The 25,280-nt window shown below is 50.0% G+C and overlaps 1 protein-coding gene across 3 annotated transcripts in view; it reads right to left on the bottom strand.

Annotated features, from left to right (window-relative positions):
* Nucleotides 1-25,280, bottom strand: part of LOC133347936 (alsin-like) — a 92,401-nt gene that overhangs the window by 16,540 nt on the left and 50,581 nt on the right. For all 3 annotated transcript variants that reach the window (XM_061560694.1, XM_061560693.1, XM_061560695.1), the window contains exons 25-30: nucleotides 18,112-18,232; nucleotides 15,438-15,595; nucleotides 13,958-14,062; nucleotides 10,164-10,340; nucleotides 9,137-9,182; nucleotides 6,963-7,024 (exon numbers count right to left, since the gene is read on the bottom strand). In XM_061560694.1, the coding sequence (XP_061416678.1) occupies nucleotides 6,963-7,024; nucleotides 9,137-9,182; nucleotides 10,164-10,340; nucleotides 13,958-14,062; nucleotides 15,438-15,595; nucleotides 18,112-18,232 (669 nt within the window). The remainder of the gene's footprint in view (nucleotides 1-6,962; nucleotides 7,025-9,136; nucleotides 9,183-10,163; nucleotides 10,341-13,957; nucleotides 14,063-15,437; nucleotides 15,596-18,111; nucleotides 18,233-25,280) is intronic.

Here is a 25,280-nt window from a genome sequence, read left to right on the forward strand (position 1 = left end):
CAATAAATGTGTATGCAGAAAGAAAAAAAAAAGTTTTATTTAATTATTTTTCTTCTTCTTTTCTTTCCGACTCGTGCAGCGTCCCAATCTTTCCGAGCGTCCCTTGAACGGGACATTACCCCGGCAGAGGGGGGACACGGCGGCGAGGGCGGGTTTAAAAAAAAAAAAATCTTTTTTCATGAAAAGTGTTGTGTTCTAGCCCGAGTCCGCCTTGCCGGTCCGTCGTACGGCACCAGACGCGGTTGACCGTCCGGTGGTGCCGGCAGTTCAGGAAGGCATGGGCCAGGCATCGGGGCTCCGCGCGTGCCGCGGGGTTCCGGTTCCCGACGGTCAACAGCCGTCAGGTCCGAGACACCTGGGGGTGGGTCAGGTGGAGACACGTGAGGATCAGCCTGCGACACATCCCTCCCCGAGTCGACGGTCACATCACACGCTCGGTCGTTACGGCACAAAACGGGGTCACGCGGCGCCGCGTAGGGTTTCAGTCGGGAGGGGTGCACGTACCAACGGCGTTTTCCCCATTTAATCTGTATACTCTGGGGCCGTGCAACCCGCACAATTTCCACCGGTCCCCTCCATGGTCTCAACAATTTGGGGGACGTAGCCAACGGTGCATGTGGACAATGCAGCCAGGCCTTATCGCCTGGTTCCCAATCGTGCGCATGCACCCTCCGTCCATGCAATCGCTCGTTCGCGATCTGCCGAGACCGCGAATTCAATCTCGCAGCCTCTCGCGCTTCAGCCAATTTGGCGATATTAAACTTGATGTGGTCTGCCAATTTAGATTTGGCCCGTGGCTGGGAAATCCCCAGTTGGACGTCCATGGCCGGATCGGCCTCCCGCCCATACATAAGAAAAAATGGAGAAAACCCCGTCGCCGCATGAGGGGCCATTCGATAGGCCGCTAGTACCCCCGGTACCTGTAAGTCCCAATCCACCTGGTCGACACAGACCTGTTGGCACAGCATAGACGTAATCGTCCTGTTCAGACGTTCAACCATACCGTCAGTCTGCGGGTGGTACGGGGAGGTACGTACTTTCTTTGTACCCAACAGGTCGCACACCTCGCGCAATAAAACGCTCGAAAATTTTTTCCCTTGGTCCGTCAGCAAGCGTTTGGGGGCGCCTTTGCCCAAAACATAACCTTGGACAAAGGCGTCCGCCACTGCCGCAGCCGACTGGTTGGCGAGTGGCCATGCCATGGGCCAGCGGGTGAAGTACTCTACGCCAACCAGCAGGAACTTATTTCCCCGAGGTGTAGCGGGAAAGGGCCCCAAGATGTCTAACGCAACCAATTCGTTTGTGCGCGAGACCTGAATGGATTGCAGCGGTGGGTTAGCCGCTATTGGTGGCGGTTTTCTTTGGGCGCACCCTACACATCCCTTAAGAATGTTTGCCACGTCGTTGCCCATCCCCGGCCAATAGTAGTCTCGCTGAATGAGGGCGAGCGTTTTGTGAAAACCCAGATGCATGAGTCGTTCATGAGCAGCCAGGACGACCCTACCCCGCATAGCAAACGGCACCACGAGCGCGTGACGCCGGGACATGTTGTCCCACTTCATCAAGAGGCCCTGTCTGCACACCCAGGAACCGACCCGCGTTTCCCCTCCCTCGGGAGCGTCAACTTTCCGACGTAGCGTGAGTAGGGAGCTGTCGGCCATTTGCAGACGGCCCCACTCGATGAGAGGCAGCGCTAACAGCGAGTCCCTCCCCGTGGGAGTGTCGACCCCCGTAGTATCCGTGGCGGCGAGCACAACTTCCGCGGGGACAGCGACAGATGGTTTACACCGCGCCGATCCCAACAGACATGCGCATTCCGTACGCGGCGGCAACCGCGACAAGGCATCCGCATTCGAGTGGCGCAATCCCTTGCGGTAAATTGTCGTGAATTGGTAGTCCTGAAGGACCTCCAACCATCGGGACAATTGGCCGGATGGCTGCGCCACCCGCATAGCGTATTGGAGAGCCGCATGGTCCGTGCGAACTGTAAAATGACGGCCGTAAAGATACGGCCTGAATTGCTGTATAAAAAACACAATCGCCAGCAATTCACGACGTGTGACGCAGTAGCGTTGTTCCGCGGGGGACAGAACCCTGCTACCGTAGGCGACCACCCGTTCGACCCCCCCGACCACCTGGGAGAGCACTCCCCCGATACCCGTGTTACTGGCATCCGTGTCGAGCACAAACGGTTGCGTGAAATCGGGGTAACACAAGGGGGGAGCCTGCACCAAGGCGACACGAAGGGAGCAGAATGCGGCCTCCTCTTCTGGCCCCCAGTGAAACCGCACACCTTTAGCCGTCAAAGCGTGAAGGGGCCTGGCTATGGTGGCAAACTGCTTGACAAAACGACGGTAATAGGAGGCGAATCCTATGAAGCTGCGGACTTCAGTGACAGAGGTTGGCGTTGGCCATGAGCTGACGCAGTGCGTCTTAGCAGGGTCTGTCGAGATCCCTGAACGACTAACGATATGGCCCAAATACCTGACCGATACCCGAAGCAGATAACATTTAGCCGGTTTAAATTTAAGCTTAGCGGAACGCATCCTGAGGAACACCGCTCTCAGTCGCTGGAGGTGCTCCTCAAAAGTCCGGCTGAAAACGATGACATCATCGAGGTAAATCAAACAGGTGTCCCATTGGAGGCCTGACAAAACCAATTCCATGAGCCTCTGGAACGTGGCGGGAGCGGAATGTAAGCCCATGGGCAATCGGTTGAATTCAAATAGGCCTCCCGGTGTCCGGAAAGCGGTTTTTGGTTTCGATTCGTCATCGAGGGGCAATTGCCAAAATCCCGAAAGCAAATCGAGCGTCGAAAAAAACTGTGCTCCCGCCAAGGCATCCAGCGACTCATCCATCCTGGGGAGCGGATACGCATCGACCATTGAGATTTTGTTTAGGCGGCGGAAATCGACACAGAACCGCAAGGACCCGTCCTGTTTTTTAACCAGGACGATAGGAGCACCCCACGGACTGGAAGAGGGCGAAATGATGTCGGCCGCCAACATGTCATTAACCGCCGACTGCACATGCTCCTTCTCGGCTGGACTGAGCCGGAAGGGATTCTGTCGAATAGGGGCCGCGTCCCCAGTAGCTATGTGGTGGCGCAACAGGTCTGTGCAGCCAATATCGTACTTGTGCCTGCTAAACACGTCAGCGAACTCGAGTAGCAAGCCCCTCAATGCACCCAACTGCACACTGGACAAGTTAATAGACCCGGCACACAACGAGTCCAACCACTCTGTCCCCTCCACACTTTGAGGATGCGTATCGGCACTCGAATCCGCGTGAGCAACGAGCTGTTCCTCGACGGGTAGCGGCGCGGCGTGAGCCAGCACCGTTCCCTGCGTAATCACGGCCGGCCGCGACCCCGTATTCAGGACCATAACGAACGGCTCACTGTCCCCCCTCACCATGGTCTGGGCCACCGCTAGGTCGAGGCCCCCTTTAGCTCTGTTAGACGGCCCCAACAGAACTCCCTGTGCCCCCGCATCTACCCCGAGGGGTTTTCTCAACCGAAGGGGTACCAACATTTGCGATCCCGGGGGCACCCGTACAGTCTGAGTTGCCAGCGCCTGCACCGTCGCACAAACCGTGCGTATCTTAGTAGGACTCGTCAAAAACGCAACCCGCCGTCCCGATGGAAGCTCAATGCAGGCCTGATCTATGAGAATTTTGATGGGCATTTTAGACAGAAAGTCCGTACCTAGTAAACAAGGAACGGCCAGCGATGATGATACAAAAATAGGACCCGCCAATTTTATATCGCCAATACAAATAGTCGCCCGAATCTGGCCGATGATTCCCAAGGATCCCCCGTTCGCCGCGTAAAATGGTACGTCCACCGGCAGAAGGGGTCGACATTGGACGGGAAGAATGTTATAAATAAGGTCCGAAATGATAGTAGCCGACGCACCCGTGTCCACAAGCACCCGGACCTCAACCCCGTCAATCAACCCCGTTACCACGGACGACCCGGCCGACGCAGCCACTATCCTGTGGGCCAATTCGGACCATTCGACTGCTTTCGGGCCGTGTACGGACCCCTCTCGCCGAACCGAACCCCCGGTGCCCATACGCGGTCCCCCCACCGCCAAGCGGCGACCCGAACGTGCCGTGTATGTGGACCGAACGTGTGAGGTGCCGCGACTTGCCGGGTTTAGCTGGGATGTCTTGTGGCCCTGGTCGTCGTCCGGACGTGGTCCCGTGTTGCGCTGACGCGGGGCCCGGCACCCGGACGCGACGTGGCCCCGAAGGCCGCAGTTGTAGCAGACGACGAGGGACGTCGTAGGTTTCGGTTGCTCCAGCTTGCGGGATGAACGTGTGGGCGAACGACCTCCCGTTCTCCACTCCCCCGGTCTCGAAACGGCGAAGGCCTCCTCCCGAGCCGCAGCAGGCTGAGGTCCGGTGACCGTGGCGGCCGGTGCCCCGTTCCCCGCCGATGCGCAGACGACCGTCGGCTTGCGCTTGAGGACTTCGTAAGCGTGAATACTTGTGGCAATCCCCAGGGAGCAGATGTCCATTTCGTCCGCCGTATTGATGGGAACTCCCAAGTCGTGGGCCAACGCCAGCAGCTGCTCCGTCACCATGGCGTTCTTCCCCTCCTTGTCCATGCGGGGAAAAGCTGAGTCCGCCAGGGCGAGCAGCGCCGTGCGATAGGCGAGCGTTGTTTCTCCAACCACCTTTCGCCGATCGTAGAAATGGTGGCGACAGGTCGAGGGTGGCCCGAACACCTTAGCCATCAGGTGTAGCGCGGCCTGGAGCGTTGAGCGGGACGACCTCGGGGCAGATGTGAAGGCTGCAAGCGCGTCGTCGTCGAGCATCGCTGGCAGCGCGCGCAGGGCAGTGGTGTCGGACCACCCCGACATTTCTTGATGTGCGAGGAACCTTCGCTGGAAGGCTCCCCAGTCGCCCCCGTCTGCCTTGAACGTCGACAGCGCGGGCAATCGTTGCTGAAGGACTCGGTCGTCGTCGTAACGATTTTCCCGCGCGCCGCTGTGGTTGCAGAAAATGTCGGCTCCTTCTGCAGGCGCATAATGGAGAGCTCCGGCGTGCGCCGATGACGCGGGCTGCGCTGTGTGGAGATCTCTGGCCACGTGGTGTCCGCGCTTCCCGCCAATTGGTGGCGGACCCTCAAAAATGGCGCCAACTTCAAAACTTTTGGCGCGAAGCGCCTTCTGGCGGGATCCCTCCAGCCGCGCTCCCTCCTCCAACCCCGCAGCCGTCCCTCCGCCCGCTGGAACGGAGATTTCCGCCAAAATTGCAGCGGCGGCGAGCAGCAACTCCGCCAGGCGGGAGTGTGCGTCCTGTAGGCTGGTGTCGGAGGCAAGCGGAGCATCGGCCATCGCCGCGAAGTGCTGCATCGGCGGCAACTCCTCGTCCTCTCCTCCCGAGGTTGGTGTCTCCGGTACGCCGTCGTCTCCCCGATCTTGCTCGTGGGTACGGGTAGTCTTCCTTGTGTCCATTCTTCTTGAAGACAGGTTTACTTCTGACGCCAGTTGTAAAGTAGTAACTCGGCGGGAGACGACTTCACGGGTAGCACACTCTTTATTTCACCAACTTATAGTTACACGGGTGACTAACACCCACTCAGTTACTCGGGTGACTAACACCCACTTAGCTACTCGGGTGACTAACACCCACTCAGCTACACGGGTGACTAACACCCACTTAGCTACTCGGGCGACTAACACCCACTTAGCTACTCGGGTGACTAACACCCACTCAGCTACACTGACACGGGCTCTTACGCCCGTAGCCTTCCGGAACACACCCGGCCGGGGTGTCCGTCTCGGCTCTGGGTACCACCGTCCCGACCCACACGGGCGTCGGACTACGGGTCCCACAGTCTCGGCTCCGAGCCACACAGGGCCCCGGGCCTGACAAGGACGGCGGGACTAGGGGTCTCGGGCCACTACCTCCTCCACTCCGTCTTCGGTCTTCAACTGGTTAACAACGACCTCGAGTGCTCTCGCGCGTCCCCCTTTATGCACCTCCTGCGGACGTCGCTGAGAGCACCCATCCTATTTGACCAATCACTGCGTGCTGGCTACGATCCTCTTTTCCCACTTTGTGTCAGCGCGCCTCACCACCGGCGCGCGCGTCCATACCACGCCCACATCGCGTGCCCAACCCCGCGCCCCGTGATCCATCGCTGTCGGCGCACGTCAACACCACCACTACACCTATATAACCTCTTACCACGGCAACTCTCTCTCTCCCACTTCAGAAAAAAAATGTCTTGCTGTGGTTTTCCCACCTGATGATGATTGCTTGTGTTGCAATCAAAACGTCGTGATTTATTTGATTTTATACCTACGTGACTTTACCGAAAGAACCAAAGAGTAAATATTCTCGATGAGTCTGATAATATCTGTAACAGCGGAAAACTACCGGTCTACTGGTTTGCCGCAAGGATGGAAATGCATAGAGCAAGACACATAGCAGATTAACTGGGAAATGTGTTGTATCGGTCAGCATTCTGGTCTTGCAATCTGGAGTTCACTGGTCCGATTCCATCTCCCAGTGCAGCAGTTTAAATATAATTTTCTTAAATCGCACCCTGTAGTCGTTCACCTAGCAGTGTGAATGGGTAAAGCATACAAAGTCTGGGTATGCCCAGCTCTTCTTTCAAGATGCCTGATCAGCGTGGATGAATAGACACAATACCCGCTAGAGATCCCTCGAGTGAGGCCCTTCTGCCAGCAGTGGTGTGAGCAAGCAATTGCAAGGCTGCACATTTTTACCTTTTATCTGAGAATACGAGGGCAAATGTACCCACTCGGTGACCAGCCGGGGCTGCTGTGCTGTTTGTACACCCGCAAGCGCCAATCGGTGCACTCACTGCTAACACTCCACTAGAAATACATTTTCATTAATGACTGTTGGAACCGGTTACCGGTTAATGTTTAAAATAGCCTCGCGACGACTCAACCAGCACGAGTGCAGGCCTGAGCACCTACCTGATTTGCTGGAGTGAATCGACGGCTTCCGCGAAGCAGATGTCACGCAGCTCCGACAGTCTCTGCGGCGACACAATTTGGACACAGCAACCGGCGTCATCGCCACACAGCCCCAACAAGTGTGGTGGCAGCAACCACACAACATGTTGACAGTGATCGGTTGTCATCGTCACACAGCCCGAACAATCATGGTGGCAGCAACCGCAACCACACCACATGTGGACACAGCGACCGGCGTCATTGTCACGCAGCCCAAACCGTGGTGGCAGCAACCCATGCGGCAGCTTCATTGATCATTGTAGCCGTGAATCCCATGACGAAATCATCAATCACCAGCTATGATCAAGCCACTTCTGGATAAATCCCCGTCCATAACGTTGGCATCCCTTACACTCGCATGCTGCTTTAATCTAGCCCGCTGCTGCACCATCTCCATGGCGATTGTCTGTCTGGCGTTCCCTCTATTGGCTGCCATTCCACCAGCAGTGTCGTCGATCAGTTATCTTCCCTTCTAGCGGTGTCCTGCCCAAGTCCACTTAATTTCTCTGATCTACGAGCTCCTCTTGGGTCTCTTAATGTAAATGCAACCGTGCTTCGATTAGTACTTTTCAACGTTTGTTGTATTGTCTTCGCCAGTGTCAGTTCATTTGTTCACCAAACAAAGAAAAATGTATGTCATAAGGATGCAGACATACAACACAATCATGTCTCTTTAATTTTCGATTTAAAGCTTTCGTGACTGCAGGGATTCATCTTCTTGGTTCTTTCGGTAAAGTCACATAGAAGGGAAATAATAAAAGAATAAAAATAAAATAATTCTCATGACGTTTCGGCCACAACGCAAGCAGCCGTCCTCAGGTGAAGAACAGGTCTGTCGGAAAGACAGCGTCTGAATGAACACAACCAGGCTTGGCAGCGTATATTTAAGCTGGGTTGGAGGGGGAAGAGTGCCTTGACAAATGAATTTGCATATCAAGAGGAATTTAGCATATTTATGGGAAATGCAGATATGGGATTAGTCACTACTTGTGGAATGCATAGGAGGTGGGCGGGGGGTTTCAAAGTCATATTATGCCCGTGCATTATACAGGATTAGCAGCATCAAAGGGAGGGAGTAGGGTTAGCATTATAAAGGGAAGGAATGTTAATAGTATGGAGCTGCAGCAGCTAAGCCACCACGTAAAAAAATAAATGTTTTACCTATGTGACTTTACCGAAAAAATAAATGTTTTACCTACGTGACTTTACCGAAAAAAACCTAAGAATAATAACCCTACTCCCTCCATTTGATGCTGCTAATCCTGCATAATGCACGGGCATAATATGACTTTGAAACTCCCCGCCCATCTCCTACGCATTCCACAAGTAGTGACTAATCCCATATCTGCATTTCCCATAAATATGCTAAATTACTCTTGATATGCAAATTCCTTTGTCAAGGCGCTCTTCCCCCTCCAACCCAGCTTAAATATACGCTGCCAAGCGTTGTTGTGCTCATTCAGACGCTGTCTTTCCGACAGACATGTTCTTCACCTGAGGACGGCTGCTTGCGTTGTGGCCGAAACGTCGTGAGAATAATTTTATTATGTTTTATTTTTATTATTTTATTATTTCCCTTCTACGTGACTTTACCGAAAGAACCAAGAAGATGTATCTTTACTTTGGCAATTACCAGAGGCAAATTGGGATCGAAATGATGAAATGTAAGTAAGGCAGAACATGTTGCCATGATTTTGAAAAGCACCAAAATAATGTTTCTAAATAAGAGAGTTATAAATGAGTGCATACTATTTTGGTTTAGAATTTACCACGGTAATTATCCATTAAATTCATGGCCATGGCAAGGAAAAAAATACGATTATTCACGTAAATGTTACGGATGAAGGTGGGACGGTGCGGTACGTCACAGAGATGTCACACTGATTGGTACAGAGAGTGGGCTTGAGTAGAGTGCATGAGAAGGGACAATGGCTGCTGGACAAGACTGGTAATGCAATTGCCGACATAGAAAACCACAGTGGAGATGGAGCGATGGGCTCATGTGAAGATGGTTTGTGACATCGCAGAGCCATGCGGCACAGCGACGGCTTTCATCCAGCAGTGGTGGTGGTGAGGATGATGATAATAAAGACAATAGGTGACTTGTCTCATTCACCCCCGTGATGAATACTCACATGCTGATTGTCTGTGAGCATTGACTCACACAGGGGCCAAAATTTCCTGTAGGAACATAGAAGAGACAATAGAGGTGCACAATGAAGCGATGATAATGCAGAAAGAGACTCAGCAGCAAGGCTTTCTTTGATAAACATCTGTGATAAAATAATAAAACAAATAGTATTTCGACGGACAAAACAACATTGTGGATAATCAATGATTTGTGCATGACATGGCCTTGCGGTAGCACATTTGCCGCTTGTTTCAGAGGTTCGCCATTTGAAACTGGCAGGCCGCCCTTGTTATTATTGCATGTATAGTAACAATAAAATATACTTCACGCAATCTGCTTCACAGCCAATGTTAAAGAAACCATAACTTAATTTGTAAAGAGCAGGCCCATTGGTGTGGTGGTATCATTGGGGTCCAATTTGCCAAATTTGACATATTATCCACAAATTTTCGCAATTGGGATTCCACGTAGCAATCAGTGCCCCCCTTACTGTAGACTAACTCCCACTTGCAGGCCACATGCCGAGTCATCTTGTGTCCTAAGGAGCTGCCGCGTCTGGGGAGAGGGTGCCCTTTCAAATGTCTGAGGAGGGTTAGATGCAAATTTGAAAAAATTAGACTAGGTTCTACCCTTTCTGGCAATAAAAAAGGTGTTATAAATACCTTAAGCAAGGAATCAAGTCTGCATTAATCACAAGTACTTGTGGTGAACATGCACACAAAAAATGCTTTGATTATAATATACGCATTGTCTTTGAAACCGATTGGCCAACACCAGACAGCCTTCTATATGGCCTAGTCTTACCATTGTCAAACCACAGAATGCCAAAAGGCAAACGGTACAAAGACAATGAACGTTATCACTGCATTTATAGCTTGGGGTGAGCAGCTATATCATGGGATCTTTTTATACTGCCAAAAAAAGTCCCATGATATAGATGCAAGTTACTCGTCAAGCGCAAGGCGCTCCGGGACGGCCCCCCGGTGGTGTAATGGAGGGCACTCTGGGTGTGCATGGGAGCGCCCACGTACTGCTGCACCCCGAGGAAGGAAAGCAGCCCCGTGTCCGACTGCTTGTTAAGTCTCCGCACACGCTCCCAGAAGTCATCGTCGGGCCGCTCGTTGTGCAGCGCATAGAGTGTGAAGAGCGGCGGGTAGAGGCGCGGCAGCAGCAGTGGCAGCACCAGGCCCAGGCTCGTCACCGTCTCCCTGCCGCCAGTAATGCACGCTTTCACTCACGACAACTGCCTCCGTTACTATGTCCTTAGTTTGTTGTCCTTCCCCCCCACCTCCGATTGGCCACGGTTGGCTACGTAAGGTGCAAAGGAAGTTCTACATACATACATAGATATGTCACTCACCTGGCCAAGGCATTGAAGCAGCTTGGTTTTATTTTACACCCCCAAAGCCACTTTAAACTCTGAATAATAAATACTGCTGCTATTCAAAGCACACATTCAGCTGAAGTTGGAATCCTGCCATCACATTTGGAATGAAGCACCCAGGCTCCCAACCTCACTGCACTCGATAAAATTCAATGTAGGGCAGTCAGAGTGATTGATGATCCAGCACTCCCCGATTCAATCCAATCACGCGCTCATCGGCAGTCAACTCTCCTTTTCAATTTTCTATTGCTACCACCATGGTTACTGTTTCCATGAACTTTACTAATTGATTCCTCCACCCATGTCAAAGACTTGGTCTACCAGATTCACTGTTACACCTCATCTATACTGTGTTCAACCACCACACTCCAGGTCACAACAACAAACTTGTCCACTCACCCACCCACTCAGTCAACCATCTATAGGTCACCCCCGACTTAAGACAGCTAGACTTGCGACTCCCCGCATTTATGACCTTTCTTATAGTCGATTTAAAGCTTTCGTGACTGCAGGGATTCATCTTCTTGGTTCTTTCGGTAAAGTCACGTAGAAGGGAAGTAATAAAATAATAAAAATATATCATTAACATTCCTTTCCTTTGTTACTGCTAATCCCTGCACCCCCCCTTGGTGCTGTTAATCCTGCATAATGCATGGGCATAATATGACTTTGAAACCCCCCCGCCCACCTCCTACGCATTTTCCATGTATATGCTAAATTCCTCTTCATATGCACATTCTTTTGTTAAGGCGCTCTTTCTTCCACCTCCAACGCAGCTTATATATAAGCTCCTAGCTTGGCATTGTCTCATTCTTCACCTGAGGACGGCTGCTTGCGTTGTGGCCGAAACGTCATGAGAAATTGTTTTGTTGTGTTTTATTTTTATTATTTTATTACTTCCCTTCTACGTGACTTTACCGAAAGAACCAAGAAGATTTCTTATAGTCAGTAAGACTCCCACAAAACGACCAAAACTTGTATCCACGACCGCCTAACGACTGCTACCGACACTGAGTCGATTGTCGACGAGTCTGCACTTGACATGTGCAGACTCATTGCCTGATGGCGCTGCTTTGCTCTGCTGCCGTATGCGTTATGCACAGTATAGCCTGACAGTTCTCATCTACGCCTAGAGCGAATGCAGCATCTCTTTTGCAAATTTTCTTAAACTTGTTTATTTTTTTCGCCTTTCGCTATGTCTGAGAAGAGGAAATGTGATGCACATGCAGAAAGGTACTTAAGTATATTCAAACGTATTTGTTTTTACGAAAGAAATGTTTGTAAAAGTTAAGTTATTCTTTGGTTCTTTCGGTAAAATCACGTATAAAGATAAAATAATAAATTAAATAATAGCATACGACGTTTCGATTGCAACACAAGCAATCATCATCAGGTATAATGAAATAGCGACATAAAATCTAACCAGAAAACTATAGACAGACATATAAGCAGACAGATATCACCAAGATACATAGAGCGAGCAACACAGGTACAGAGAGGGGTGATCGTCTCTGTGGGGTGGCCTTAAATAGACAGAGGGGGGCGGAGGCAGCGAGAGGGAGGGGTTAGAGACAAAATTTACATGTCAATGAGTACGAAGAGACGCGTAGAGAAGTACGCAGGCTTAGAGGGAGAAAGAAACACACTAAAATTAAATAACCTAGCAAAGTATCGAAATGTTATGTAAAACGACACAGAGAGTCGGTCAACACACAATTAACGCATAGCCTGGTCGATTACGTATTTCAAAGATTGCTAAGTTAGAATTTAAGTGTGAAAATTCCAAAGAAAGACAAAACATAAAAACAAGAGGAACGGAAACACACAGACAGAGCAGAACCTAAGAACGACAAAAAACGAGTGTAGACAGAAAAAATGTATTCTATAATATGTATTATTCTATAATACATAGTGTTATATTAAAATGTATAAGGTTTATAGCAATACAGTATATAATTTAATGTTGGGTTTGTCTATGGCAGTATATAGTATGGTGTAGACTCGTGTGATGTAATAGAACAAAGTTTAGATGGAAGCATATTATATAATTTTTACGACATAGAATTGTAATGTATTACTTACTGTTAGTAACTCAGCTTATTGTAGAGTATAGTAAGTATACTGATGATGCTATGTAGTTTATACTTTAGTTGTTTATGTAGTTCATACTTTAGTTTTTACGTGGTTGTTTAGCAACTGCAGCTACATACTATTAACATTCCTTTCCTTTGTTAATGCTACCCCCCTTCCCCCTCCCTTTGATGCTGCTAATCCTGCATAATGCACGGGCATAATATTAATTTGAAACCCCCCCGCCCACCTCCTACGCATTTTCCATATGATAAATTCCTCTTGATATGCAAATTATTTTGTCTAGGCGCTCTTCTTCTCACCTCCCCCCCTCCAACCCAGTTTAAATATACGCTCCAAGCTTGGTGGTGTTTCATTCTTCACCTGAGGACAGCTGCTTGCGTTGTGGCCAAAACGTCGTGAGAATTATTTTATTATGTTTTATTTTTATTATTTTATTACTTCCCTTCTACGTGACTTTACCGAAAGAACCAAGAAGATGAATCCCTGCAGTCACGAAAGCTTTAAATCGAAATTTAAGTGGCGGTGGCATCATCATAGCTCTTGTGCTAGGCTAGGTGCACTTTGAGGCCACGTGAAGTATCGAAGGCTTGCTGGCAGTAGGTCACAGAAGAGACCCAGCAGGTGCCATGGGTTGACTGACTCAGTTGACTGACAGATGCACCAGCACCAACTCTGGTCTCCACTGTGTCAACGTTCTGTGTTTTAGCTGCATGGTGTTCTGCTTGTTGTTGTGAGAGTCACTCCTTTGCCCTCCGTTGTTACTGGAGGGAGACTGCCTCCAATTCTCCAGCAGCGTCCTTCACGAACCTCCTCCACAAAGGCATATCTTGATACTGCTGGTATCAGTCATTGGCAAATCCAATCAGCTCCACATCCTCCTCCACCGCACCAGTCCATCTCTTCTCCAGCCTATGCCATGCCTGTTTAGCCCCCTCTATCCAGCCACACAGAAGCTGCTTGGGCATGCTATGGCTGGATATGCAAGCTGCATGACCCAGCCAACGCAGCCTCGCTTATCAGAGCTCACTGATGTGCATGTGTCCAGATCTTATAAGGATCTACGGTCTCCTCACCACAATCCAGGGCACAACAACACACTCAGTCACTCACCCACTGAGTCACCAATACATCTACTCACCCACCCCCGACTAACAAACTCACTCACTCACCACACTGCAGGTGACACTTATCGATTACAACTTTAACAGTGTTGTTTGCTGATGACCACTTGACGTTGTGGGCAATTGGGCCTGTGCTCAACTGTAATGTGAAGAAAAACATCGTGCAATAATGACTGTCATTTGACGAGAATAATAGCAACGGTTTTCCATACGGTGGGATTCTTACCCTGCCTCCTCCACACAGGTTGCCAATGCGGGCTCAGGGTTCGCTGATTCATCCTGGGGAGGCCTCAGGCATTGTCCCTCCTCTGGCAGCCCAGGAAACAGGAACCTGCATGACCGCAGCGACCACAAAGAACTGAACAGAGGCAGTGTGCAGTCGCAGCACATGCTGAGAGTGGTACAAGTGGTGTTGGATCACTCATCTCCATAGCCATATGATAGATCAATTATTTATTTGGGCAAGGCCAATGACCTGGCCAAATACATGTCGTGTCACTGTCCACCATCTGGCAGCCAAAAAACTAAATTGTTACACACACAAGCATTTAACAACACGCAAATTGTATCCGTCGCGACTTAAGCCGTTTGTTCATCCCCGTCACGTCGTCTCATCTCCAATTTCCGCGGGCCGAGGGTCGGGTGTGCCGGGCGAGCTGGGGGGCACGCCTGTAAAGGTGGTCTCTCAGAGTGGCTCTGTGGTCCCGCCCACAGGATCGATGCTCGTGAAACCCCCGGCGCTGCCGGATTCTGCTCCCCTGGACGCCCCGCTGAGTGCGGAGCAGCTGGCAACTGATCGCCCCCCGTCGACACTGCCACCCGTGACGGAGCGGCCGCACTCGCCCGCCAGCACTGACATTCCCCCCGGACCTTCCAGTTAGCTTAGGCCCACCACGCCTGGTGGTCCGGCCACTTCAAAAACCGCACGCTTTAAATTACTCTTTCACACGTTGCATGTTGTCACTCTGGTTGTTTATTGTTCGGTGCGTGCGTGATTTTACAGGGGTGCATCAGAGGTGGAGAGGGTCCTGTGAGCTAACTAGTTCATACATGTTTGTTGTGTTTTTTTTTCTCTCTGATGTGTGATGTCTGTCTGCTTGTATGTCTGTCTATAGTTTTCTAGTTAGATTTTTGTTGCTATTTCTTTTATGCCTGATGATGATTGCTTGTGTTGCAATCGAAACGTCGTAATTTGCTATTATTGTAATTTATTATTTTATCTTTAGACGTGACTTAACCGAAAGAACCAAAGAATAGTACCAGAGTGTTAGCGAGAATAGGACGGTGGTCACCACCTTATGTGTAGGGTGTGTTGCAATTGTGTTGTAGTTATATAAATAAGTGTTGTCTCCACACAAGTGTGTGCGCCTCTGTCGAACCATTACACATAGATGCCCTACAGATGTCCTTTAGCGCAACTCCAACACTAATGTACCAATTTTTCGATTTAAAGCGTTTGTGACTGCAGGGATTCATCTTCTTGGTTCTTTCAGACTGTCTACTCGACAGACCTGCTCTCCACCTGAGGACGGCTGCTTGCGTTGTGGCCGAAACGTCGTGAGAATTATTTTATTATGTTTTATTTTTATTATTCTATTATTTCCATTCTACGTGACTTTACCGAAAGAACCAAGAAGACTAATGTGAACAACGCTCCCTTCCGAGGCTCACGTGAAGCTGCGACAAGTGAAGAGGGGCTCCCCTACCGTACGATGCCGAAGATGCGCTGCGCGTAGGAGCGCACCTCCTCCACGGCCTGGGGCAGCAGCCGCTTGTTGGCACCCACGCCCACGTAAGTGGCACGGTAAACGGTCACCAGCGTGGCCACCAGACGGCCCAAAGGGTGCACGACGGTGTCACACGCCTGCTCACCGCACACACACACCCCGGCACAGTCATCAGCGACAACATTTGTGAGGAAGTCGACAGTGGTAGTCCCGTGGACTTACTTGCCCCTTGCCATAGGAATGAGGAATTTTCACCACTGGCTCAGGGGTGTAAATGAGAGATGAGTACCAATGCATAAATAACTAATTTGAGCAGGAAATCATTTAAACCTCAACACAGAAAAATCTTGACTTAAAGCTTTCATGACTGCAGGAATTCATATTCTTGGGTCTTTCGGTAAAGTCACGTAGATAGGTTAAAAGAAAAATAACAAAACATAACAAAAAAACATCTGAGGACCCAATCAAAACCATCACCTTGCCATACATAGCAGAGGTCACTAAAAAACTTTCCAAAATCATGAGCAAACACAAGATCCAGGTTCGATTCAACACGGTACATAAAATTCGTGATCTGATCCCATCTGTGAAGGATGTGATCCCTGACATGCAATACCCCGGCGTCTACAAACTAAGCTGTGTCTGTGGCAGTAGTTACATTGGGGAAACTAAGCGACATGTCTCGGACCATGTTCGTGAACATAAGGCAGATCCTGACACACGGTAGGACCAATACCTCGGCCATGGGTGATCATTGTTTTAATGCGGTAGGCTCACACGAAATTGATTTCTCTGGCTATCAACAGAGATTCGTTCATGAAGCCATCCATTTTTATAGACAGACACAATTTCAACCGAGAAGATGGGTACAAACTGAGCAACCATTGGAAGGACCTTATCAACCAGTTTAAGTCATAATTGGCTATGATGTTCCCATCCTACCACCTTCCGATGTTAATTGTACTTTACGCCCATTTCAAACTTGCGCTTTCACCGGGTTCACATGAGCACAGCCACTTCGCGTGCCGACCTCTTAACATGCAAATTTTCACCTGGCAGCCCTTTGATTGGTGGAAAACCAACCACCGTCGGATTGGCTGCCCACCACTTACATTATCATTGGCTGCTGACATTTGGGCTATCCCCATTTCTAACCCTTATAAACACTTTGCCTTGGAAGCTAACCACCCTTTTCCTGAAGACGACCGCTTGTGTTGCGATCGAAACGTTATAGTTTTTTGTTATTTTTGGTTATTTTCCTTTGAACCTATCTACATGAATTTACCGAAAGAACCAAGAATATCTCAACATGGAAGTATTCACCTGTCAATATTATGGTTCATAATTTATTATTGACCACATACCGATCTGGCCAAATTTATTGTGAAACCCTACTCCACCTGACACTGTCAAGCAAATTATACATACGTGTAAAAGTGTTTAGATATGATAATAATAAACAGCGTGCGAGCGTGTGGTTCTCTCTCTCTAATAGTTCAATTTATAACGTGCGCAAATTTGCGGACGTAGTGGCCGCAACTACCATGTAACGGAACGTCTCGGAGAGCAGAACCCTCACAGGGCGCAGGGAACTGGGTTAAAAATGGGCATCAGGTCTGTCAGTAGTGGGGAGATGATTTGTAAGCTAGTCGTTTGTCGACATTTTTTTCAAAATTTCTGCATGAGGAAACTCGTGTTTAAACAACCCATCAGGCTAAATGGCCTTCTGGGAGTGAATAATTTCAGCATTGCTTGAATACCAGCAATCTGTGGACTGGTTTCAACACAAAGCGTCTCATCACCAGTCGGGCTTGATTGAGCCAATGATGATTTCTAGGTAAGGACGTCGACCCCAAACTATATACAGGTTTCCATCGCTTGATGCAGGTTCGGTTTGTGCGATTTTGTGTATATGCGGCTAAATTATTTCGACCCAAAATTCGCTTTTTGCTATGGGACAACATCGTGTGTACTGTATGTACTGTATGTGCCACTCGAAGGCAGCTAACGTCTAATGCAGTTTCGCTTTGCGCGTTCTTTTGCTTGGAACACATACATTGAGGGAAACCTGTATTATTATAAATACAATTATATTGTAATTATTATGATTATAGCCTAGTTATAATGCTCTGTCATAGGTATTATGAGGAATTAACAATAACTGGATCAGCAGCAGCACCTAAAAGTAACAAGCAGCTGATATAGGCCACAGCTGGGCGTGACGCTGATTTCTAGGACAGAATTTTTGACACACAGATTTCACGAGGGGAGGAAAAGCACAAATATGGGGGAACAACAGCCAGAACTGATATTTTGACAACTCTATTGAAGGGCGTGTCATTGTTTATAGCCGTGGGAGTAAAACGGAGTACCCAGCAAATACCCACGCTTGCAAGGGGGGGGAGTGTAACACTCAATCTATTTACACATGGAAATTAATCCCCTTGCTGTACTGCCATCATACCTTGGCACACCAGGAGTTGGCAATGTCCACAGGCAGGAAGAAAGTTTCACTAACGTACGAACGTGTGTGTGTGATCCATCAACCCTTGCTGCCTCCACAGTGCAGCATTACAGGTCGTGTACAGCACAGCCAGCAGCGCACACAAGTGCAGAAGTACTCACCGATATGAACGTGGAGCTGTATGCATACCTTCGTGAGGTAGGTCTTGACCTGCTCATAGCCTCGGTTGTCCAGATGCTCCACGTTGTACAGCGGGATTATTTCAAGGCTTTCCATGGTCAAGGTCTGAGCATTACTCATCACTTCTGACCTGCAGAAAAATGACAAAGATAATGCGGTAAAAAACTCTGATTACCGTAGGATCTACATAGACGTGACTGTGCCAATGTATGTGTAGTAACGCACTAAGAGACACTAGGAGTAGGAGGCACTCGATTTATTATCAGCCTTCACAACTCACAAGAGGTAACTTTAACTCTCAGTCAGGACAGCTGGCAGACTGCCTGACTGACGATGCCGAGAAGGTAAAGACGTAGATGGCGACGAAGACTCCAGCAGCATGAAGGGATCCCACTCCAAGCAACAGCCCCGAGCCTTTGCTCGGGGTCCCCTTTTATCCTCCTAGAGTGGCCTCGCTCCGCCCCGGCCACGCCCCCCTTCTATAACCTACTCGCAGGTTAACAGAATTACCTCACGTGCCCCCCTCTATTACCTTTCCCCTACATCCCTCTCTGACTTATCACGTGACCTGCTGACAGACAGGGCTGCTGCAACTGCAGACCCCCTTCTCTGCCAGCAACCCATGCTATGCTACATAGTGACCCATTCCATCTTACTACGTTTGTATACATACTGTAGCGATATGGATGTTATAAATGTGGAATGACAGTAGAGTCAACCTGCGTTGTGAGTGGACGAGTGGCCACAGGAGGTAATGACAGGGGAGTCAGCCTAGAGTACGAATGGGCTAGTGACCACGAGAGGTAATGACAGGGGTGTCAGCTTGCAGTACAAAGGAACTGGGGGCTACGGGAATGATCGAGAATAGGAGCGTGGGCAGGTGACGTAAGAGGACGGTAGAGTCTGCTGGTGGAGCGAGCGTCTAGAGCCAGCGAGAAAGTTCGGGAATGGGGGTGTGGCCTCGGTCCGTAAATAAGGGAGATGCACGGGAGACTCGGGGCTGTTGCAGTGGGATCTCCAGCTGTTCGAGTAAACGTGGTGTCTTCTCAATAAAGAAACCATCTCAAGACAAGTGTGTCAAGTCGTCATTACAAATGTAGAGTATATGTACTGCAGTGAGATGTATGTTAAAGATGTATGGATACGTACTTCAGTGATATGGATGTGTAGTGGGTTCTATTGAGATGCACTCTTGAGTATGGAGGCAACACGTTTTATTCACTAACACAACATACGTAAGTCTACTCTCAACAGGATAACGACTAAGCTACATAACACTCAAGGGAACACGATATAATCCGCCAGGCCAGCTAACACGTTGCCTGGCTCTTGACGACTTCTCTCATGCCCGAAGACTGAGGATCCAAGACTTGGCGGGCGGGCCCCATCTCCCTTCGACAGTACTTCAACGATAGTGACCCTGCCGGTTTCTCCACCCCAGCTTGGCCACGCCCCATTACAGATTCTTCTCGAGGGATTTGGTTGCCCCTCACGTGTCCCTCTCGCCCCCCGTGGGGGGTAGCCCCGTCCACTTCGTCCGATTACGTGTCCTCACGCGCTCTCTCTCACCATTGCCAGGGCCATGCCCCTACAGCACCCCATTCCACTGGGTACTGTGGCTGCCCTCTAGTGACGTCTAGTATGTAACTACATCACCCCCCCTTCGTAAAATACAGTCGTCCCGGCTGTCACTATCGACAAAAAGACAAGAGTGTGCCTCCCAACAACAATTAAGAACAACCGACGAGCGAACAACAATATATAACCACAGTATATATGTAGTGTAGCAGAACGACACGACTGTATTGGCTCGGTATGGGGGCTGTAGGCAGGTGTCACGTGGGTCGTGTCGGGCCGTGACACTCTGCGTGAACCCAACAGGACACGTGACCGGATAAAGGGGGACCAGGCGCCCCAGGGGGGTCACGTAGTTGGGGGCTTGGGCCTTCCCGAAGGATCGGGAAGGGGGGCGTGGCCTGGGGCGGAGCCGGCCACGCCGGAGTGGTTACAAGCGGGGCGTGGACAGAGAGCTGGGCTGGTCTGGGCTGTTCTGCTATGCTGCTGGGTCATCTCTGGGATGAAGCTCTCCGGTCTCCGCTAGTGGACCAGGAATCGTGTTGGGCTGTCCTGGTCCAGTGATGTAGTACCCCCTTAAGTGCTACCTGTTGTGTTAGCTAATAAATAGAGTTGCCTCCAAAGTCCAGTGTGCACCTGAATTTAACCCACTACATATACAATAATCATAAATCCCAAATAACAACCAGAGAAAGTTAGCAATATACAAGGACCGGTTCACCCCCCCCCTCCCACCTCCAGCACGACTCTACGCCCGCATGTGTGGCAACACCCACGAGCACACGAAGAAGCAGGTTAAGCCAATGAATCCCCTGACTCGTGAGTGTGGCAAAAAGCAGGCGGCGTAGGGGAACAGCATGGTGGAGGAAAGTCATGTGAACCGGTTGGTCTTTGAACGAGTCCTTGTCACCGGGCCCCCAAGTGAGGTGGGAAGTGAAGAATGGCCTAATGGATGCGGCCTCTCCCGGGACTCAGTGACGGCAGCAAGACGAGTGGCCAATGTTTGCTCCCCCTTTGGTGGTCCGTCCGTGGCCGGCGCAACCGGCGATGGCAAAGGCATCAGGCGCTTTGATCCTGCGGGTGGAATCACATAACTTCCCTGAGGCACAACCTCAGCGGATGCCCGCCCCAGCTCGTCGGATACACCAGACACTCGACCCTTGAAAAGTTGAGATGAAGGAACCGCGCGAGGTGCAACAAATGGTTTGAGGCGTGACGGGTGTACGAACCAACGCCGACGACCGAACTGAATCTGCACACATTGTGGCCTGTTAGCTGGTATCACATCGACCGAGCCTCGCCATGGTTTATATAACTTGGGGGACGTATCCACCAGTACCTGAGGACAGTGCAGCCAGGCTCTGTCTCCCGGGGTCCACTTCGTCCCCTGCACACGTAGCCCCCTTAACCTCTCGTTTGCCGATTGTCGTAAGGACGAATTCTCTCTGGAAGCTTCCTGTGCTTCCGACACACGCTGAAGGTTAAGGTGCATCGGGTCAGGCATATTAATTTTAGACTAAAACCGTCTTGTGTTAAGTTGAACATCAATTGGAAGATCCTGTTCCCTCCCATACATAAAAAAATGACAAAAAGCCAGTGGAAGCATTAGGAGCTATTCGATAGGCTGTGAGAATCCCTGGGATATGCAAGTCCCAATCGCACTGTAACTTGTCAACCTGCTGACTCAACATAGACATCAGAGTCCTGTTTAGCCGTTCCACCATACCATCAGTCTGGGGGGTGATAGAGTGATGTGTGAACCTTTTTGGTGCCCAACAAATCGCCCAATTCCTTCAAAATTTTTGACGAAATTTTTTTGCTCTGATCAGTTAGAAGGCGCTGCAGAGCCCCCTTATCCAACACATAGCCATTAAAGAATGACTCAGTAATAGCCGTAGCTGACTGGTTCGGAAGTCAACGCAAAACTGCAGACTCCACAGACTGTTCGATGGTGAAATAACGTCAGCGGCCAACATTTCGTCGACCGCCTGACGGACATGGTCCTTTTCTTTAGGACTTAATCTGTAAGGGTTCTGATGGATGGGGGCAGCATCTCCTGTATCGATGTGGTGGCGCAAGAGAGTCGTGCGACCAATGTAGTATTTCCCCTTACTAAAAACGTCCGAAAACTCCCTCAAGAATGAGCGCAATTCGGTTCTCTGAGTGTCTGATAGATCGGGGTTTTCGGAACAGAGAGTGTCTATCCACCTCTCATCGCCCAGCGCACCCTGCTCCAAAGGCCAACGTGACTCCTACCTCACCAATAATATTTTCGCCGAAATTTGTAGCGGACGCATGGGCCAACATAGTCTCTGCCTGTATAATGGACGTGACCAACCCAGTGTTGAGGACCTGAATAAAGGGTTCCTGGTCACGGGACACCACGGTCTGGGCCCCCGCTAGTGTTAACCCCCGACTCGCTTTATTTTAGGATCCCAGTAGGATCCCTTCGACGGTTGCTACACGATCGAGTTGCTTCCGCAGTCGCAGGGGCACCAGCATCTGCGCCCCAGGCAGAATTTTAAGTCTTACTCGCCACAGCCTGGACTGTGGCGTTAGTTGTGCGCAATCGAGTTGGGGAAGAAAGAAAAGCCAATCGGCGGCCCCATGGCAACTCGATGCAGCCCTGATCTATCAGGATTTTCAGGGGCATTTTTCCTAAGAAATCGGTGCCCAGTAGGCAGGGTACGGCCAAGGATTTCTAAACTAGCACCTGCCCGGTCAACTGGATGTCACCGATACATACTGTGTGTATGTATCGGTAATTTGACCGATGATCCCTAGGGATCCCCCGTCCGGGGTGAAATACGGAATGGCAACAGGTTAAAGAACGCAAGAGCGTTTAGGCAAGATGTTAAAAATCAACTCCGAGATAGTAGGGCGCTCTGGTGTCGATGAGCACTCTAACTTCTATCCCTTGTACTGTTCCTACAATCGCCTATGAGTCCGCCGCCGCAGTGCCAACTCCAACCATTGACGAGGCAGATACGGCCAAGTATTTCAAGGCAATGCCGGACGCCCATGCTCTCTGACCCGATCTGAGCCCACACCGCGCGAACCCGCACCGACGTTCGAATTAGATGAATGAGGTGGCGGCAAGGGTCGAGTGTGTGGTGCGTCGTGACCTGTCTGGGGGCCCAGTGGAGTGGAGGACGGCCGGATGGAGGACGACGGTGGTCCAGGGAGTCCTCCTCGAGCAGCGCGGCATCCCTTCGCGATGTGCCCCGGCAGGTCGCAGTCGAAGCAGACGACGGGGTTGCTCCTCGGGCGAGAGAAGGTCCCTTTCCACTGGTCTCGCCCTCCTCGTCGCCCCGCGTCGACTTTCCTCCATCGGTCGTCGTTGCTCGACGTGCATACTTGAGAATCTTCCACATCTTCGGGTGCATCCGGAGCAATGGACTAAGATGTGCTTGGAGGCATCGTGCGATATGAAGAGAAGATAAATTTACGTTCTCTGTAGCTGGCAGGACAACATCAAGTTCTTGAGCCAATGCCAGCAATCGCTCAAGCACTAGTGAGTCTAACCCGCCCTGTTCCATTTTTGGAAACGCCGCCTGTGCCAACGATAGCAAAGTGCTGCGGAACGCGAGAGGCATCTCGGATTCCCCTTGAGTTAGATGGTGGATCAAAAATCGCTGCCATCTGCATGAAGTACCGCGGCAACATGTCCCTGAAGGTGGCTGGGATGGCGTAGAACGCCGCCAAGGCGTCGTCATTGAGTGCGGTGGGGAGCGCATCCACCTCCGTCCAACACGCCAACTCACAGTTCGCCGTGAAGCGCCTTCTGAACGCTTCCCAGTCGCCACCCGATGCCGTAAACTCTTTGAGGAATGGAAATCATCGCCGGAGAGGTGGAACCGCAATCGTCGGTGGTTGTGGAGATTCGGAAATGGCGGGAAAATCTTCCCACCCGACCGCCAAAATGGCGGTGGCGTACGCGGGCTGCTCGTACAAAGATTCCGGTGCGCGGGAAATGGCAGCTGCGGCGTCGACCCTTTTCAGCTCCGGCGCTCCGGTCTCTGGTGGCGGCTCCTTGTGGTCAAGCTCAGAGACCAACACTGCCGTGGCAGCCAGCAGCTCTGCGAGGCGAGTGCGGCATGCCCTGCGGTCTCTCCCCGACGGCGGCGAAGCTACGGCGGGAAACTCTTGCCGCTGCTACGTCGGCAGCACCGCCTCGCTCCCTCTCTCCGGGGCTGCAACAGCATGGGCTGTCTGGGGAATGATCCTCTTTTCATCCTCTTCGTCCAACGATGTGGGTTGTCGTTTATGAGTAAACATTTCCTCCTAGTCTAGAGCTATCACTTAGTCTACCATTTCTGGATATTCTGCTCAGACGGTGTAGACATGGTAAAATAAAACAGTGTTTACCGAAAGAAAACGCATACTGACACCTATCTGAATGCAGAGTCACGCCATCACCCCGCACAGAAATCTGCTCTTATCAAGACGCTCATTCATCGAGCTAAGAAAGTGTCAGATGGTGACAGTCTGAGAAGTGAAATTCAACATGTTAAAGAAGCGCTGGAAATGAACGGTTACAATGATGTACAAATCAACAGGGCATTGAATATCAAAACCAAACCAAATAACAAGAGCATTGAAACTGCCCAAGTAATTAAAACGATCAAAATATCGTACATTGCGGGAGTAACTGATAAACTATCCAGATGTTTAGAAAAACAAAACATCCGAGTCAGATTTGGCACTGTACATAAAATACAGAAATTAATATCTGGTACAAAAGATGTATTACCGAAGCTATCAACAGAAGGTGTGTACAGGATTAACTGCACGTGTGGTAAATGTTATGTTGGGCAAACAGGATGAATGGCCAGCACGAGACTAAAAGAACATTTAAAAAAACCATTAAATTCTCCTAAATACAACTGTCAGCAGTCGCAGAACACGCGTACCAACAAGGACCCTCAATTGATTTTGATAATGTTGAAGTTTTGTGCAAAACTAGCTACTATTGGCCAAGACTAATTAGAGAATCTATCGAAATTGAAATAAATAAAAATAATGTTTACCATTCGGAGAGCCTTAGTGGTGCGTGGAAGAGAATCATCAAATAACACATTATTTAAATGCATGCCTATAAAGGGCAGCATACTTCAATAAGAATTACCATTGGTAGGGCTATTTTTAATAAACACAATAGACAAGAAGGACAAGTTCCAAGGGCTCACATAATGCACATGTATAATGTACGTTGCCTCAGTAATGCCCCCCCCCCCACATTGTGCAAGAGCACAGCTGCATGGTAAACACATCTACGCCTCTATATAAGGAACGAAACAGTAAGACTTCTCCACAAATCTGGTCGTCGCCTGATAAAGCTAGTTGTAATTACTGGCAAAACGTCGTACTCAGATTTAAAATGTTGTGGCTTGGCTCTCCAACACACCGGTATGCTGTACTAGTGACGAATTGGCCACGTTCTGTTAACGTGACAACCCTTACTAGTTGGCTGTGTCGGCTGGTGGAAGGTTTTAACGACACATTTATATATTTATGCGATCTAACCCAAAAACCCCTATTATGGATGATATTGGTCGCGAAAGCCTACGTGTTAAACTGATAAGGATAATAAAGATGTATGG

Source organism: Lethenteron reissneri, chromosome 26, assembly GCF_015708825.2.
Source record: "Lethenteron reissneri isolate LAM-NWPU_2019-01 chromosome 26, ASM1570882v1, whole genome shotgun sequence".
NCBI classification, from domain to species: domain Eukaryota; kingdom Metazoa; phylum Chordata; class Hyperoartia; order Petromyzontiformes; family Petromyzontidae; genus Lethenteron; species Lethenteron reissneri.